The sequence below is a fragment of the Ovis aries genome, chromosome 17, assembly GCF_016772045.2.
Source record: "Ovis aries strain OAR_USU_Benz2616 breed Rambouillet chromosome 17, ARS-UI_Ramb_v3.0, whole genome shotgun sequence".
Lineage (NCBI taxonomy): Eukaryota > Metazoa > Chordata > Mammalia > Artiodactyla > Bovidae > Ovis > Ovis aries.
This window is the reverse complement of record NC_056070.1, coordinates 11,545,033-11,565,162: the sequence shown is the minus strand read 5'-3', so window position 1 is coordinate 11,565,162 and position 20,130 is coordinate 11,545,033. Positions and strand designations below refer to the sequence as shown.

At 38.4% G+C, this 20,130-nt stretch overlaps 1 protein-coding gene across 1 annotated transcript in view; it reads right to left on the bottom strand.

The window, feature by feature from the left end:
* TTC29 (tetratricopeptide repeat domain 29) overlaps window positions 1–20,130 on the bottom strand; it is a 272,705-nt gene that overhangs the window by 126,783 nt on the left and 125,792 nt on the right. The window contains exon 9 of the mRNA XM_027956246.3: window positions 18,315–18,406. Coding sequence (XP_027812047.1) covers window positions 18,315–18,406 — 92 coding nt within the window. The remainder of the gene's footprint in view (window positions 1–18,314; window positions 18,407–20,130) is intronic.

Sequence of the window (20,130 nt, the reverse complement as noted above, 5' to 3'; positions counted from 1 at the left end):
ATAGAGGATTGTTAAATCTCTTAACCAGGATTCAAGAAAGGAAAGATAAATCCCGGAGATGGAAGGAGCCTGGCTCCTGGCATAAGCTTCTGGTAAATGGCAAGAATTTATATAAACAAGAAATAAGACCTAATTTTCATAAGTCACTGAGATGTTGGAGACTGTTGCTACTGTTGCTGCTGCTGCTGCTAAGTCGCTTCAGTCGTGTCCGACTCTGTGTGACCCCACAGATGGCAGCCCACTAGCCTCCTCTGTCCCTGGGATTCTCCAGGCAAGAACACTGGAGTGGGTTGCCATTTTCTTCTCCAGTGCATGAAAGTGAAAAGTCAAAGTGAAGTCGTTCAGTCATGTCCGACTCTTAGCGACGCCATGGACTGCAGCCTACCAGGCTCCTCCATCCATGGGATTTTCCAGGCAAGAGTACTGGAGTGGGGTGCCATCGCCTTCTCCAATGAGTAAGAGCTAAACAGTAAAGGATAATAACAAGTGGAAAGGAGCTTCCCTGGTGGTTCAGTGGTAAAGAATTTGCCTGCCAAGTGGGTTCGATCCCTGTGTTGGGAAGATCCCCTGGAGAACCCACTCCAACTATTCTTGCCTGGGAAATCCCATGGACAGAGGAGTCTGGCAGGCTACAAGCCACAGGATCGCCAAAGTCGGACACAACTAAGCGACTAAACAAGTGGAAAGGGTCTAAAAATCTCTTTAAAAGAGCCAATTATTTGAAAGTCAGTCTAAAGAGCTAGTTGTCGTGATGTCTTATGTGAAGAACACTTGGGGGCCCATGAGATCAAGAACAAAGGTGAAAAATCCTTGAGCAACCAATGAAAAAGACATTAATTTGTATAAACAGCTCCATCCAAGGTATCATATGCTGTGAGCATTTTTTAATAGATGTAGCTGAAGCTACCTTTAACAACTCAAGGGACATTTAACTGCTGACTCAAAGACTGCTGATTCAGAGCCATAAAGATTTATAGGCATAACATTACACACAAGGCCAGAACTGATTTCAAAATAATGACTCCAAATTAAGCATCCTGAAAAAATTCAATATCTTTTGAATATCTGACATTTTGGGGGTCAATCCCTAAAAAAGAATGATGAATCTAAGATGATACACAATTCCATTGTTAAATCACTCAGAAATATTGGAATTTTTTATTGAAGTGACAAAATCCAAAATTTAGAGGTTTTTAAAGTAACAGGAAACACCGTCACTGTATTCCTCAAAGGAGCATAACAAAGGAAAACCCCTACTCCTGAATGTCTCTGAATTCCTAGAACCACCTTTCTTTGCTTTCACAGGTCAGCAGTTACCAGTGAGCATCTGTGCTCTGACCCTTAATAAATAACAAAATGAAATTCTGAAACTCAGAGCTTGTTTTGCGATCTTGCATGAAAATGTGTTTGTCACTCAAACATGTCCAACTCTTTGCAACCCCATTGAATGTAGCCCACCAGCGTCCTCTATCCATGGAACTCTCCAGGCAAGAATACTGGAGTGGGTCGCCATTTCCTTCCCCAGGGGGGTCTTCCCAACCCAAGTATTGAACCCAAGTCTCCTGTATTGCAGGCAGACTCTTTACCATCTGACCCAACAGGAAAGCCCAAGAAGGGCATTTCTTTATGTTTATACGGCAAAGATTTACTCAGAGGAGATCCAGATAGGGTGGTATCAAATATGGCATATGGAGAAGTTTTACTAACAACTTTTTTAATTATTACAACTATAGAAAAATTCAGCAATATTAAAACCATATTTCATTGATTCTAAAACACACACTTTCCCATATTTTAACATTCCCTAAATTGAGATCCCTCCCTGAGAACAGGTGACATCTTATAGTTTTTCATAGACAGGAGTGGTCAAGTCATAGTTGTTACTGAACTTGTCCATGTCTTTTGACATGACTCATGATGGTAATGCCTTGATCCTTCTGTTGACAACTACTTAATGATAATTTCAGAAAGAAATATGAGGACTGATTGTTTTCTGAAATCCTGGAAGATAAGAAAGTACCAGCTTCAAGACTGGCAGATTGGTAACCCATGACTTGGAAGAAATACTGAAAGCAGGGGACACTGGAGCCCTATTTGAAGAAAGGCTACATAGCACCAATGTTCTTGATGACATAAAAAAGATATGGATGAGAAAAAAATAGTGACAATTTGAGTTTAATGGTGATTCAGAAGAATTGGACTTTGAATGCAAAGATGTTCAAGGAATATGAATTTACTTTGTTTATAGTTTCTTTTTACAAGAATTCTCAAGAATCATTGTAAAAATACTTATTGTGAATGAGTCTAAAACAGCTCTCTTATTAAGTGTAAAATACAAATTCTAAGCAAAAAGAAAGCATTATGTCACAGTTTAGTTGGAATATTTTTATTTATTGGATATGTACAATGTGTAGTCCAATAGGAAGAATGTTAGATTCAGTAAAATCTGAAAATAAAGCTACTTGTTCAGTATAACGAATTCAGTTAGTTCACTGGTTAATGACTTTTTGATTAAAAATGTCTAGGAAGTGTGAAATTCACATTGAATTTATATGTATATACATGAAACAACTAGGACATAATGACATCAAACAACTCTAAAACTGGTCTAATTATTTATGGTTCTAGCAAATCTCTATCTGAATTGACTCAACTTAATTTTATGCAAAAGTTAACTTACCCAATTTTTCATGTTTCTGTTTATGTCATGTGTGTATAGCCATAAAGCGATGAAATATCCAACACTGTTCCATTTGTATGTTGGGCATCAAAATATTAACTGTTCTCACTTTACACATTCATTTGCAAAATGGCCTTCATTTTCCTGGTTGCAGTTAAAAGAGCAAAATCTAACATTCACCCAAATCTCTGAACAAATAGAACTCACTGTAGAATCATTTCTTCCATGAGTGTCTATAATCAATAATTGATGAGCTATTACTATATGTAATAAATAGTTGGAAAAGCACTTCTTGACAAGGTAATGTAAAAGATAATATTTGATTATTAGTGGTAAGGCCTTGAGATCTGTCACACCAGAAATGGTCATATATGGAATAAATAAGTTAATGCAAAAACATTTTATACATTTAGAATTTTCATAAAATAATCCCATTATTATATAATGGGGTGTGTGTGTTAGCATCACCATTAGGAAAATTAAATTTGTTTGGCTTCTTCACAAATCAATTAAAATGAGTTAGAAAATTATGTTTATACCAAGGAGGAATTATCTAAGATTAGAACTCTTATTCACCTTGGAAAAAATGTCAACCTGCCTTGAAACATTGACTAAAATGAGCTAGTTTATCTAAATGCTATTTTTCTGTGATCTATATGGAAATAAACACAGCAGCTCTGAGGAAAAACTGCATATCATTAATCCACAGTCTTTGATCTATACTAAACATTTAATAAAACTAGTCTTTAATGTCAAAAGAGAGGGGTGAATCATATGGTATAGGAATTATATCTCAATAAAGCTGTTACAAAAAAAAATAAAACCTTTAAAAAGTTTATAATGGGTGAATGGTAGTTTGTTTTTGCAAGTGTCCCTCAGCAGTGAAATCTGTATCACTAAAGTCACCTAACAGTTTTGCCAAGAAAACACACCGGTTATAGCAAACACCAACAACACAAGAGAAGACTATACACAAGGACATTACCAGATGATCAAAACCAAAGTCAGATTGATTATATTCTTTGCAGCCAAAGATGGAGAAGCTCTATACAGTCAGCAAAAACAAGATGGGGGGCTGACTGTGGCTCAGATCATGAACTCCTTATTGCCAAATTCAGACTGAAATAGAAGAAAATAGGGAAAATCACTAGACCATTCAGATGTGACCTAAATCAAATCCCTTACGATTATACAGCGGAACTGAGAAACAGATTCGAGGGATTAGATCTGATAGACAGAGTGCCTGAAGAGCTATGGGCAGGTGTTGGTGACACTGTACATGAGAAAAGGGATCAAAACCATCCCCAAGAAAAATAAATGCAAAAAGGCAAAATGGTTGTCTGAAGAGGCCTTACAAAGAGTTGAGAAAAGAAGAGAAGTGAAAGGCAAAGGAGAAAAGGAAAAATATACCCATCTGAATGCAGAGTTCCAAAGAATAGCAAGGAGAGATAAGAAAGCCTTCCTCAGTGATCAGTTCAAAGAAATAGAGGAAAGCAATAGAATGGGAAAGACTAGAGATCTCTTCAAGAAAATTAGAGATATCAAGGGAACATTTCATGCAAAGATGGGCACAATAAAGGACAGAAACAGTACGGACCTAACAGAAGAAGATACTAAGAAGAGGTGGCAAGAATACACAGAAGAACTGTACAAAAAGATCTTCATGACCCAGATAACCACGATGGTGTGATCATTCACCTAGAGCAAGACATCCTGGAGTGCTAAGTCAAGTGGACCTTAGGAAACATCACTACGAACAAAGCTAGTGGAGGTGATGGAATTTCAGCTGAGCTATTTCAAATCCTAAAAGATGATGCTGCGAAAGTGCTGCTCTCAATATGCCAGCAAATTTGGAAAACTCAGCAGTGGCCACAGGACTGGAAGCGGTCACTTTTCATTCCAATCCCAAAGAAAAGCAATGCCAAAGACTGTTCAAACTACCACACAATTGTACTTATCTCACATGCTAGCAAAGTAGTGCTCAAAATTCTCCAGGCCAGGCTTCAACAGTACTTGAATCGTGAACTTCCAGATGTTCAAGTTGGTTTTAGAAAAGGCAGAGAAATCAGAGGTCAAATTGCCAGCATCCACCGGATCATCGAAAAAGCAAGAGAGTCCTAGAAAAACATCTACTTTTGCTCTATTGACTACCCCAAACCTTTGACTGTGTGGATCACAACAAACTGTGGAAAATTCTTAAAGAAATGGGAATACCAGAACATTTGACCTGCCTCTTGAGAAATCTGTATGCAGGTCAAGAAATAACAGTTAGAACCGGACATGGAACAACAGACTGGTTCCAAATTGGGAAAGGAGAACATTCAGAAAATTAAGATCATGGCATCTGGTCCCATCACTTCATGGGAAATAGATGGGGAAACAATGAAAACAGTGACAGACTTTCTCTTCTTGGGCTCCAAAATCACTGCAGATGGTGACTGCAGCCATGAATTTAAAAGATGCTTGCTCCTTGGAAGAAAAGCTATGACCAACCTAGACAGAATATTAAAAAGCAGAGATATTACTTTACCAACAAAGGTCCATCTAGTCAAAGCTATGGTTTTTCCAGTAGCCATGTATGGATACAAGAGTTGGACTATAGAGAAAGCTGAGTGCAGAAGAATTAATGCTTTTGAATTGTGGTGTTGGAGAAGACTCTTGAGAGTCCCTTGGACTGCAAGGAGATCAAACCAGTCAATCCTAAAGAAAACCAGTCCTGAATATTCATTAGAAAGACTGATGCTGAAGCTCAAACTCCAATACTTTGGCCACCTGATATGAAGAACTGTCTCATTGGAAAAGACCCTGATGCTGGGAAAGATAGAAGGCAGGAGGAGAAGGGGATGACAGAGGATTAGATGGTGTGATGGCATCACCGACGCAAAGGACATGAGTTTGAGCAGGTTCCAGGAGTTGGTGATGAACAGGGAAGTCTGGCCTGGTTCAGTCCTTGGGGTCACAAAGAGTCAGGCATGACTGAGTGACTGACCCAAACTGAAAGTCACCTATGCAGGTGCATTCTCAGTCATTCAGCTGTGTCCGACTCGTTGCGATTCCAAGAACTGTAGCCTGTCAGGCTCCGCTGTCCATGGAATTTCCCAGGTGTCATCCTGACCCAGGGATCCAATTTGCGTCTCTTGGGTCTCCTGCATTGGCTGGCATGTTCTTTAGCACTGCACCACCTGGGAAGCCCCAGTGTCATCTATATAAGTAGCAAAATGCTTAGAAAGACAAACAAGTTCTAGTAGAGTGCTTAGTATATATTAGGTCTTCGTATATTTTTGAATAAGGAAATGGTTGAAAATTTGAGATGGGAAACATTTATGTAGTACACAGAATTGATGCCTTTGAACTGTGGTGTTGGAGAAGACTCTTGAGAGTCCCTTGGACAGCAAAGAGATCACCAGTCAATCCTAAAGGAAATCAGTCCTGAATATTCATTGGAAGGCCTAATGCTGAAGTTTAAGCTCCAATACTTTGGCCACCTGATGCGAAGAACTGACTCATTGGAAAAGACCCTGATGCTTGGAAAGATTGAAGGTAGGAAGAGAAGGGGATGACAGAGGATGAAATAGTTGGGTGGCATCACCAAGTCGACGGACATGAGTTTGAGCAAGCTCTGGGAGTTGGTGATGGACAGGGAGGCCTGACATGTTGCAGTCCATGTGGTTGCAAAGAGTCAGACACGACTGAGCGACTGAACTGAACTGAACTCACGGGCAATTTCTTAATCATGTACCACTACCTATTATGTATGTACTAATTCCCATATGCACATGCCTGACACATCTATATTTCTAGCCCTGATTTCACCCTCTATTTCCAATTGTCCAGACATAGTTGGTATGCTAAGGAAAACAGTTCTTTCCAAGTGATATCATCTAATGATGACACCAATGGCATTTTTGGGATTAATCTTCAGGAAACCGCTTCATAGTGGAGTGATACAAAGCGTTCACAAGTCATTTAATGTGTTTTGCTCTAAAAATGGGGTTACTCTCAGAGATTATTTTCTATGTTTTCTAACTGTGTCTCTAGATCAGTTTGGCTATTTTGAAAGATCAAGCCCACCTCTCCATCTATGATGTTGAGTAGGAGCTATTCAAAAGGACATCCCACGAGCTCAGAAAGAACTTCAAAAGAGTTTAATTTTTAAAAGACAGTGGCAGGATTAGAGGTATAAACTTGCATAACCTCCAAAGATTTGTTGGGAACAACATCCATTTTCATAGATAAGCTGTGGTATACTTGTAAAACTAAATTAAATTGCTTTAAAATCATGGTATGTGCTACGGTAAATGGTAGAAAGATCTAAGCTTGAATCCCAGCTTGGCCTCTTAGATAAATAACTTTGATGACATCTGCACTATTTCTTAGCTTCTGTGTCCTCATTTTTGAAATGGTCATATGTATTGTGAGATGAAAAATTACATATATGGATAGCTTGGCACACAGTAAAAATTCAATAAATGATAGCTCAGATGGTAAAGAATCTGCCTGCAATGTAGGAGACCCAGGTTTAATCCCGGGGTTAGAAAGGTCCCCTGGAGAAGGAACAGGCAACCCACTCCAGTATTCTTGCCTGGAGAACTCCATGGACAGAGGAGCCTGGTGGGCTACAGTCTATGGGGTCACAAAGAGTTCATGACTAAGCAACTAACAGACACACACCAGCGTTATTATTACCTCTCAGTGAAATAAAAAGCTATCAGACTCATAGCTCTGCTGTTACTGTTACTGTTAAGTCACTTCAGTCGTGTCTGACTCTGTGTGACCCCACAGATGGCAGCCCACCAGGCTCCGCCATCCCTGGGATTCTCCAGGCAATAACACTGGAGTGGGTTGCCATTTCCTTCTCCAATGCATGAAAGTGAAAAATGAAAGCGAAGTCACTCAGTCATGCCCGACTGTTAGCGACCCCATGGACTGCAGCCTACCAGGCTCTTCCGTCCATGGGATTTTCCAGGCAAGAGTACTGGAGTGGGGTGCCATTGCCTTCTCCTACGTGGTATTATTTGTCAATAGCTGAGAGGAAAATCAATTTAACTAAGCGCTGTTTTCTGAAAATCTTCCATTATGCAATGAATTAAACACCATATTTTGAACACATACTCTGCAAGACAGGCACATAAAGTCTTGGTATCTATTTTCCAGGGGACAGAGTAAAAGAACTAACACTGTTTACCCGAGTATCAGGTACTGTCAATGCATTCTTTTTTCCTTTCTTATTGGTAAAAGAATGTTCTATGTTTCAGAAATGGAATGGAATTTTATATTACTGAAGTTGTGAATATTGCATTTTATGATTCTGTTCTCACTTTTTTATAACAAAATTATGAATAATCTTCTTCCACATGTGGGAATAGTTCAGTTCTCCAAAAAAAAGTCATGAAGCTGAATATTTCAAATGCAGATATCATGAGAGGTGCACTCATTACTTTATAATATTTGTTTTGTGGAACAACTAGAATGGTATTGAGAAAGCTTGACAGTATAGGCAAATTAGTAAATAAAATAATTATTTTACTTAGAATTTTAAGCAAATTTGCAGATTTCTAGGACTAAATTGATCGTATTAATGTAACTCTCAAAGATCTTTCTTGAACTGTAATATTCAAGGAAAAAATGGATGAAATGAGACAGTGAAGATGTTGTATAACTATTTATCAAACCATAGGGGAAATTATTATCTTTATTTAGTAAAAATGGATTCACCGAAGCTTTTTATGTTTGTGTTCCTGAAAGCTGATCTATTTCTGATGGAAGAACATTTTGCGTTAGGTTTGGACGGCTGAGGACTGTTAAGCTGCAATATACACAAACAAAAAAACAAGTTCAGTGAACAAGAAACACAAAACAGTATAAATAAAACTGCTGCTAGGTGACTCAAGTTGTTTTTCTCCCAAAGGAGCTACAGATCTCCAAAACATCCAGAATTATCTGGAACTTGCTCTAACAAATAATGCTAGACAAAAAGGCTTCCTATTATAAATTGTATGCCCCACTCAATGAATGTGCAGTGCTAAAGCCAGTATAGCTGTTAATATAACATCTGAAATAAAAGCATTATATGCTACTTAAAGGATTTGCACATTTAAAAGTTAGCAATAGATTTAGAAACCAGTCTTTCTTTGCAAGGGGAAAAGTCAAATATTTTCTTATGGGAAACTACAGATTATTTGTATAAGTTAAAGGACAAGGTTAAAATGTTAGACAAATATTAATTCCAGTTTTCTATATGCAGTGCACAGGTGCAACTGGAACAGCATATTATATGGTATAATCATTAAATTCATTCAACCAGACCTTAGAGAGTTAAAAACATATATTCTGAGGAACAGGACTCCTCGGTCCAAAGAATGAGAATGAAATAGTGCAGAATATTTGTGTATCAAGGTGATTCCAGTTTCCAACTGGGAAAACAGGACTGTTAACACCCACATCCCCTGACAACTGTCCAATTATGTATATCACACTTGGCCTACTGTTTGCAGTAGAAGTAATCAATAAAGGATGTGGTTGAGTGAACATAGATTTTGGTTGAACCAATGCATGAAAACTTAATCATTTACTCAGAGAGAAGAAATCAAATAGAGCAGAGATGAAACAGCCACTGAGGGGTTTGTTGATTGTGCCACCAAGTTTGTGGGCCACAGATGAAAGTAATAAGGCAAATGGAATCAGTGACAGGAGAAAATGTAAAAAGCTATTCTTAATTTCATGAATTAATAGAAATGTTTTGATGTATGTTGCAGGGTCATTTTTAGGAAATTTCGCATCAAAGCCTGGATGTTCCATTTTAAAGAATATATGAAAATTACTAGGGCATGTCATTTCTCTCAAGCAAGAAGAAATTAATTTTCAGCTATAACAGAAAGGCAATTTTCACACTTGAAACTTTGTACTGATTGATTTAAAGATCTTCACTGTGGAAAGTTTTCGAGGAAATAATTTAACCCGAGTTTGCAAAAAAATTTACAATTGGTAAGGAATAAACCCAGAGATGGGCTAGTGGTGACCAGTATGTCTTTAATAACTCTCATTTTTGTGATTTTTTCCCCTAGATTTAAAAAAAAATCATTTTGACTATTTGAAGAATTTCAGTAAACGAGGGGGGAAAATGCCAAAAGGAAAATAAGGATATTTCCTCCTGTATTTACTCAAATTGTTTATCTATGTAATAATAATATTTACTTGGTAATTTCTCAACTCAGTCTGTCTTTGTTTTATGGACTATAATTCTGGCTTTTATAGCTGTGTCATAGGCAATTGTTCTCATTTTAGAACACTGACTTTTTTTTCACTAGATTCCAAGTAGGAGGGAAAAGACATTGTAAATGCTTATTTTCTGTTATACTACTTAAACCCCTGTGCAATTAATATTATTCAGACCAACAGCAAAAATAACAAGCCCTGCTCACTATTAAAACCTTCATCAATAACCCTAACACCAGGGCTGAGTCTACCATTACCAAACAGGCAACTGTATTACCAAGTCCCTAGTCTTGAGGGAATGTGGCATGTTTTTCAATTGAAAGCTTAGTATAAATTCTTATAACCATTTTAGAACCTTCCAGCCTTGCAGCTTATTCACCTTTCATGCACGCTCAGCTGATGGTCTTAAACACACACTTATCCTAGACATGGCTATCCTCTTCCATTTCCTTTAAAGAGATGAAATATGTTTATAGAGATAGGACTCCCATTAGTGAAACTTGTGCAATTGCATAGAGTAGGAGAGAGAGATTTAGAGGTGATGCTAAGCTTCATGTGCAGCTTGATTTATTTTCCAGTCGCCACCACCATAATTTCCTCTATTTTGGTTGTGCTCCATTTCTTGTGTGTTACTGCTAATCTGAGGACAGTTTAGGACTATGAAAGGGTGTGTGTGTGTGTGTGTGTGTGTGTGTGTGTGTGTGTGTGTGTGTGTATCCAGGTATATGCCAGAGAACACTAAGCTCTTGAAGTGAAATTTTCTAAAAATGAACACAGAATGTATATCAAAGTATTTCTGGTGATGAGTGGACTCAATTTAATAATGTGTATCAGATATCTCATGAGTTTGATCCCTGGGTTGGGAAGATCCCCAGGAGAAGGAAATGGCAAGCTACTCCAGTATTCTTGCCTGGTAAATCCCATGGACAGAGGAGCCTGGCAGGCTCACAAAAGAGTCAGAAATGACTTAGCGACTAAACAACAACAACAGTTAGGTATCTAGGGTGCTGTTTTCCTACAGGTATAGAATTTTTATTTTTGAAATGTTTCTAGAGTTACTTTGCACAAATAGTGAAAGAATATGTTGTGGTTTACACTCCCCTGACTGGTACTCCAAAAACAGCAAAAAAAGCTGCAAAATAGCAGATTTGGATTGGAAAGCTTATAGTGGCCTTGGGACATTTTCTTCAAGACCTTGGAGGAGCCCTTTTCTATATTCTTCTGTGCATTATCTGGCTACACATGAGCTCAGTCGAGTTCAATCCTTTGTGACCCCATGGACTGTAGCCCAACAGGCTCCTCTGTTCGTGGAATTTCCCAGGCAAGGATACAGTGGTTTGCCATTTCTTCCTCCAGGGGATCTTCCTGACTCAGAGATAGAACCTGTGTCTCCTGAATTGGCAGGTGGATTCTTTAACATTGTGCCACATTTATACAATTAAGAACCCATATCTACCATACAAATCACTGACGACTTCATTGGTATTTTAGTAGATAGGAATTCTTACAAGGGGAAATAACTTCATTTAGTATAAAAGTGAGCTGAGGATACATTTTCTTGTCCATTATATGTTTGCCCCAAGGCAGGTTGTTAGACTGTTGAAACAGTCTAACAGTTATTGGACTGTTGTTACTTGGTTGCCTCTATCCTCCCCAAAACACGTCATACTTCATGATAAATCAAATATAGCTGGATCCGAGGGTCTCCAATCAAGATGGTGGAATAGAAGGAGCTCACCTTCTTCCACAAATACATCAAAAATACACCTACACATGAAACAGTTCTGACAGAATGCCTACTGAATGCTGGCAGAAAATCTCCAACAGCCAAAATTGTAAGAAAGTTACCACATATCCAGGTAGGATGACAAAAGGAGGGCAACGGAACCGTTATGGGACCCGTGTTCCGAGGACGGAGCTGTGAAAGAGGAAGAGTTCTCTCACTCCGAGAAGCCTCTTCACTGGTAAGGAGATCAGCTGGACAGAAAGGCAGCCTCAGAGGCTTAGACAAGAGTGCAGCAACCAGCTTGCAGCAAGTAGAACAGAGAGAGAGACCTGCACAGATGGTCTGTGTCACCTCGCTGCACTCCCCAGCCCAAGATGCACATTTGCTGGTGTGCACAGGAGCTGAGCGCTGAAGCTCAGGCTTCGGGGGACAGACCTGGGGGAAGGACTGGGGTTGGCTGTGCAGAGACAGCCTAAAGGGGCTAGAGTGTGGGACAGACTGCAAGTAGGGGGTATATTCAGAAGGAGCCTAGAAGTGAAGCACTACTATTAACAGGCACACAGAGGGAGGGGCAGGGGCCCCGCCACAGCAGGCTCACACTTGGAGTGCTCGCAGCTGGTGCAGCTCTGCTTCTACAAGTTTGGGAACACGCAGGTGCCAGAAGGTTGCCCACACATGGGAGCAGGGCTGAAATCAGAGCCAATCCCCAGGGGCCACACCGCTTAGGAAGCAGACCTGAAATCTGAGTCCTCTCCGCATGGTTGTGTGATCTGTGAATTTTTGCCACTGCTGCTGCTGGGGTTAGTAGCTGTGGACTTTGTGGGTACACACGCCTACACACATCCAGGGATGGGGCCAGAGTCTTGGATGCTTCCATAGCTCCCACGGCAGGTCCAGGCAGGAGGCATAACCCTCCCAGACTTCAGACAATATTACAAAGCTACAGTAATTGAAACAGTGTGGTGTTGGCATTACTGCGGTTCTGGCACCTGACTTCAGTGGATCTGTGCCTATACATCTGCACGGGTAGCTTTGTGAATGCAGTGCCTCAGGGACACCAGGGCACACTGCCTGCATTCCCATGACTGAGGCACTGTCAAGAGCGGTTCCCCAAACAGGGTACCGTGTAAGCTCACACAGTGAATGGCAGGTGACACCACAGAACTCACTTCCCCGTGGACAGTCCCTGAGGAGGAATACTCAGTGGCTTCTCTCCCAGTGGGAGTGCTCTGCTTCTGCAGAGAGGACCCAAACAAACAAAATAAGAAATGGAAGAGGATCAATAACAACTGATACCACAGAAATTCAGAAAAATAGGACAATACTATGAATAACGATCGACATGCCAACGAATTTGGCAGTCTAGACAAATGAACTAGCTTCTAGAAACATACAGCACACCAAAGCTGAATCAAGAAGAAACAGTAACTTGAACTTACTGATCACTGGAAGTGAAACAGAATATGTAAAAACAAAAACAAAACTCCCTGCAAACTAAAGTCAGTCCCAGATGGCTTCAATGTAGAATTCTACTGAACATACAAAGAATTCATACCAATCCTTCTCAAACTCTTCCAAAAGACTGAAAGAAGGGGATCCCTCCCAATATCATTCTATGAAGGCACTAGACAAAGATACCAAAACCAGACAAAGATACTACCAAAAAAAGAAAATTAAAGGCCAATATTTTTTATAAGTGTAGATGCAAAAATTCTTCACAAAATATTAGCAAACTGAATCCAACAACACATAAAAACAGTAAGAACAGCATGCTAAAAAATCCCTTTTAAACATATCAAAAAAAACAACATGTAGGAATAAACAAAGGCGAAAGATCTATAAGCTGAGAATTATAAAACACTGATTAATTGAAGATAATACAAAGAGATGGAAAGATAACCGATGCTCTTGGATTGGAGGAATTAATATTGTTAAAATGGCCATACTTTCCAAGGCACTCTACAGATTTAATGAGATCCCTATCACATTACCCATGACATTTTTCACAGAATTAAAACATATAATCTTAGAACTTATAGGGGCCATAAAAGACCCAGAATTGTCATAGCAATCTTGAGCAAAAAGAACAAAGCAGGAGCCACAACCCTCCAAGATTTAAGACAATACTACAAAGCTAAAGTAACTGAAAGAGTGTGCTATTTGCACAAGAGCAGACAAATGTATTAATGGAACAAAATAGCCCAGAAATAAACCAACACACCTGTTGTCAATTAATCTTTGACAAAGAAAGTACAGTGGAGAAAAAGTCTCTTTAGCAAGTTGTGTTGAGAAAGTTGGACAGACACTTTTAAATCAATGATATTAGAGCAATCTCTTGCACTGTTCACAAAAATAAACTCAAAATGGCTTAAAGATTTAAATATAAGACATGACACCATAAAACTCCTAGAAGACAACATGAGCAAAACATTCTCTGACATAAATTATAGCAATGTTTTTGTAGATCAGTCTCGCAAGTCAATGTAAATATAAGTGAAGTCATTCAGTCATGTCCGACTCTTTTGCGACCCCATGGACTGTAGCCCACCAGGCTCCTCCGTCCATGGAATTTTCCAGGCAAGAACCCTGGAGTGGGTTGCCATTTCCTTCTCCAGGGGATCTTCCTGACCCAGGGATCGAACACAGGTCTCCCATATTGCAGGCAAACGCTTTATAGTCTGAGCCACCAGGGAAGCTCAATGCAAATAAAAGCAAGGCTATGAAACAAATAGGACTGAATTAAACTTACTTTTTTGCACAGCAACGGAAACCATAAACAAAATGATAATATAACCTACAGACTGTGAGAAAATATTTGTAAATCATGCAAACAACAAGGCTTAATTTCCAAAATATACAAATAGTTCATACAATTCAATAACTAAAAAATGAACAACTCAATCAAAAATGGGCAGAAGACCTAAATAGACATTTCTCCAAAGAAGACATACACATGGCCAGTAAAGACATATGAAAATGAAAAAATGATTAACTTTGCTAATTATTAGAGAAATGCAAAACAACACTACAATCGCATCACACTGATTAGAATGGCCAACATTGTGGTGGAGAGAGTATGGAGAAAAGGGAACTCTCCTACAGTGTTGGTAGGAATATAAATTAGCAGCCACTATGGAAAACAGTATGGAGGTTGCTTAAAAAACTAAAAACAGAACTACCATATGGGCCAGCAATCCCATTCCTGGGCTTCTATCCAGAAAAGACAAAAATTCTCATTCTAAAAGATTCATGCACCACAAAGTTTATAGCAGCACCATTTATCACAGCCATGGAAGCAACCTGACGGTCCATCAACAGATGAATGGATAAAGATGTGGTATATATATGCAACAGAATATTACTCAATCATAAAGAAGAATGAAATAACGCCATTTGCAGCAACATGGATGGACCTGGAGATTATCATATGAGGTGAAGTTAGTCAGAGAAAGACAAATATCACATGATATCATTTATATGTGGAATTTAAAATATGATGCAAATGAATTTATAAAACAGAAACAGACTCACAGACAGAGAAAACAAACTTATGGTTACCAAAGGGGAAGAGGGTGAAAGGATAAAATGGGAGTTTCAGATTAGCAGATACAAACTACTATATATAAAATAAACAACAAAGTCCTACTATATATCACAGGGAACTATATTCAATATCCTGTAACAAACCATAAAGGAAAAGAATATAAAAAAGCATATCTATATCTATCTATACATCTGAATCACTTTGCTATATATCAGATACTACCACAATGTTGTAAATCTATACATATATATATAGTTTTATATCTATATAGTTGAAATAGAGTTGATTTATATATATATATGGATATATATATATATGGATATATATATATATGGATATATATATATATATGGATATATATGGACCCTTTTTCTCAAATAATGCTTAAGCAGCGAAATTACAACATTTGACTGTTGTTGCAAAACTAATTGTTCGACTCTCCCCTCAGGTTTTATGGTATTGCTGCTATTTACTTGCTAGTGTCTAATTCTTTGGGACCCCATAAACTGCAGCAAGCTAGGCTTCCCTGTCCTTCACCATCTCATCGATTTTGCTCAAACTCATGTCCATTGAGTCCATGATGCCATGCAACCATCTCATACTCTGTCACCCCCTTCTCCGCCTGCCCTCGAGCTTTTCCAGCACCAGGATCTTTTCCAGTGAGTCAGCTCTTCCCATCAGGTGGCCCAAGTATTGGAGTTCAGCATCAGTCCTTCCAATGAATATTCAGGGTTGATTTTCTTTAAGATCGACTGGTTTGATCTCTGCAGTCCAAGGGACTCCCAAGAGTCTTTTTCAGCACCACAGTTTGAAATAATCAATTCTTCAGTGCTCAGCTTTCTTTTTGGTCCAGCTCTTACACCTATATGTGACTACTGGAAAAACTACAGCTTTGACCATACAGACCTTTGTCAGCAAAGTGATGTCTCTGCTTTTTGATACACTGTCCAGCTTTGTCATAGCTTTCCTTCCAGCAAACAAGTGTCTTTTAATTTTGTGGCTGCAGTCACTGTCTGCATTGGTTTTGGAGCCAAAGAAAATGAAGTCTGTCACCATTCCCATTTTTTCCCTATCTATTTGCCATAAAGTGATGGGGTCAAGATGCCATGATCTTAGTTTTTTGAATGTTAAATTTTAAGCCAGCTTTTTCTCTCTCTTTTTTCACCTTCATCAAAAGGTATACAATATAGATGAGAAATTAAAATCGTGGAGTGGAAAATAAAATATTCCAGATGAGACCCCAGTTTAACAGGTGAAAAGTATTTTAAGATGACCACAGGTTTTCAGAAGTTTCAAAAATAACTATAAAGACTATCAGTAACCAAAGGTGAAGACCAACACCTGTTTTGTGACATAGTTAGTGCTCAATATAACAGGTTATAGAAGAAAAGATTTTTCCCTGAAGTTTTATCTCTTTGGTTATATTAAAACACAATGTAATTTTGTAGAAATTATTTTATAAACATGTTAAGGGATGCATTTATTTAACTGTTTAGGCTTAGGCTAGGTCTGCTGCTACAAGGCAAGACAAATCATCCCATTGTTTCCTACTGGTTCTAAACAAGGTTCACAGCAGATTCAAGCAATTAAATAATCAAAATGAGCTGAACAAAAGGGTACAGAGTTGGTGTGCTCCAAACAGACATTAAATTGAATCGTTACATATCTCTTTTTTGTGTGTTCAAGCATCTGCTTCTTTCCAGTGATTGTTTGGAAAAGAAAAGTTTAAGGGGTAGCTAGGTTGATCATCCACAGGACGGCTATCAGCCTTCATTTGAAGGGACCACAACGCTCACAGGTTGCTTGCTTGACACATGGCTGGCCCTGCCTTCCTAGAGTATATATCCATATCCTTCTTATAAATATGTCTGTCCCAATCATTCATCCAGTGAAGACTGCAGTGCACTTAATTTATTTTGTTCGGCACCTTACACTTCACTGGTGTTGGTGTTTTGATATTTAATTAATTATTTAATATTCAATGATTACTATATTGGCAATGATAATTACATAATGAAGATCCATTTTCAATGCATTAGACATTCTAAGTGCCTTTGGAATAATAATTTTACCTTTTAAAACACCACCGGTTGTATGTATTTACAACTGAAATACAGATAGGAACAAATCAGAATTTGACACAATCTATGTTTACTACTGGGCTTCCCTGGTGGCTCAGCAGTAAAGAATCCGCCTGCCGATGCAGGAAATGCAGGTTCGATCCCTGGGTCGGGAAGATCCCCTGGAGAAGGAAAGGGCAACCCAATCAAGTATTCTTGTCTGGGAAATCCCATGGACAGAGTAGGCTGGAGGGCTATAGTCCATGGGGTTGCAAGCGGGTCGGACACACCTGGACTAAACAACAATAACAACAATATTTACTACTACTATTATTACTACATAGTAATACTATGTATTACTACTACATAGCTAATACTACTATTACAAAATTATTTAAAAGCTATATCTTGGATATAAGGTAACATACCAAAAACCAAGGCCATAACTTTGATAACTTTTCTTATTCTTACTCTATCTTGGCTAAATATAATGCAGTGCTTAAATGGAGTACACAATGATCACAATATGATGACTGAATGCCATATCATATATTTTCCATGGAAAAATTTGTATCACAAGTTGTTTATGTATATTTTTGTTCAATTTTTCTGTTTTAAATGAAACACTGGGAATATTGTTTTTGCACCTGATCGTTTATCCAGATGTGTTCAAAGGAGAGATGGATGTCTTAATGGAAGAAGCATAAAATGGAAACTTTCCTCAAAGAAGATATCTGGAAAGGTTACGGTGAACCACAGTCACTGAAGCGTACTGTCTATGTGCTCTCTGCTTTTTTAACCTGTGAGGGGTGACCTGATTTTCCCCTCTCATTCAAGGTCATCACCAAACTTTCAGAAAATCAAAAGCATAAAATAATATGGAGGAGGAACAGACAAAAGAAGAGTTTAGGTGCAAGTTTAAAAATACCACCTTGGCTTAAAATAACTTATGATGAAAGGGTCACTTAAGAAGGGCACTGCTTAAAATTTAAGCAGGCAGTAATGGAAAGCGACAGACCTCAAACAATTTAAGTCTTTCACAGTTGAGTGAATTCACAGTGACAGCAAGACAAGGATGTGCAAACTTACCTCTGCAGGACCTTGGCCGTGGCTTCATAGGCTCTCCCCAGGCTGAGATCATCATCCAGGTCTGTAGAGATTTTGCCGTACGTGTTGAGGACCTATGGGGAAAGAGCAATACATATTAAACATATAACATGACCAGATTCACTGATGTTTCATTTCAAAACAGAAAAGATCCAAATTAATAGCTGTTTTTCATGTCACCATAAAATTTTTTTATTAAAATTTCATGTTGGTTTGGTTTATTTTTATCTATTGTATTACTCGTTTCACAGCAGTCTCTTTGAGCCTTGACAGTGAAGTCTTACTTTTGTAAAAATAATTCTTTTCCTGCACAATCCAAAATCTTCCAATTGATATAACTTAGCTGTGAATAAATAACTGAATGGGTTACAACATTATTTGAAAATATAGGACTATTATCTTAGGTAATATAAGGCAGACTATAATAGTCTACCAGGGTAGGTTAAATATCACTTCTCTTCCTATAAATAGCTGTTTGAAAAGCATGATTTTAGGTGCCAGGTAATTTCTAAATCTATCATTTTATTAGAGGCATATCTCACAGTTTGTACACGTGTTCAGAATACACTAAAACTATTTCTTACAAATGTACTTCATTACCAACAATCTCTTTAATAATCAAAAGATTATGGCTGCCACAGCCCAAAGTATGATCTTAATTTAACACTGACATCTGCATGGTATGATTTTCCTTTTTATTCTATTTCCTTTTCAAGGGCTAGAAGCAGGAAAATAAAATTCCTTCTTCTTCCTTGATTGTTACTTGACCCAACCTATTACACACATGAAGACACAGGAAATCTCCAAAGACCTCTATGGAAATCCTTTTTGCACATTTTCTAAGAAAGAATTAGTGAAAGTCATTTGACAGCGTTGAGAGAGAGTCAGCAGGAGGGAAGATGGACATTCAGGATGTGTCTTCAGCCTGAATTAGGCATCTTAGAAAGTTTGCATGTTACAGACAGTGTTGATATCCATCTTTACTTTCTTAAAGTTGATATTTAGGAAATAATTTCAGTGAGGCCATGGTGATACCTCCTAATTTGTGTGTGTGTGTGTGTGTGTGTGTGTGTGTGTGTGTGTGGTTTACTAATGACTGTTTGAAATAATACTGATATTAAAACTTACTGATGCATCTTGACCCGGTATTGTAATTCCTGTTAAACCTGCAAAGTTCAACAATTCAATTCTTATTTTTAAGCTTCTTAGTAAGTCTTGTATGAACCTGAGAATTTTCTGTTCACTCTGTCCTACACAAATGACAGCACTCAGACTGTCTGATATGACATGACATAGAGCTTTCTGAGTTAAAGGACAGAATCTTTGAATTTTGTGAATTTATAGGAGACTTTATTAAATCCAAACATCAAAATATTTAGAAAGAGACTGTCTAGTGTCTCTTTTGGCCTATACATGTTTTATACGACATTCTAGAAATTTAAAGATCAAATATTACTATGTTTTTGTGTCAAAAACAATTTATTCAGTAAATATTGTTACTGGATGCCAGTGCTGTGATAGACACTGCATGCTTGCGTGCCAAGTTGCTTCAGTCGTGTCTGACTCTGCGACCCCATGGACTATTATATATAGCCTGCCAGGCTCCTCTGTCCATGGAATTCTCCAGGCAAGAATACTGAAGTATGGTTGCCACGCCCTCCTCCAAGGGAATCTTCCCGACTCAGAGATCGAACCTGGGTCTCCTGCAGCTCAGTGCTGCAGGTGGATTCTTTACCGCTGAGCCACTGGCGAAGCCCTCTATTAGACCCTGGAAAATCTTACAGAAAAGAGAGCGTGC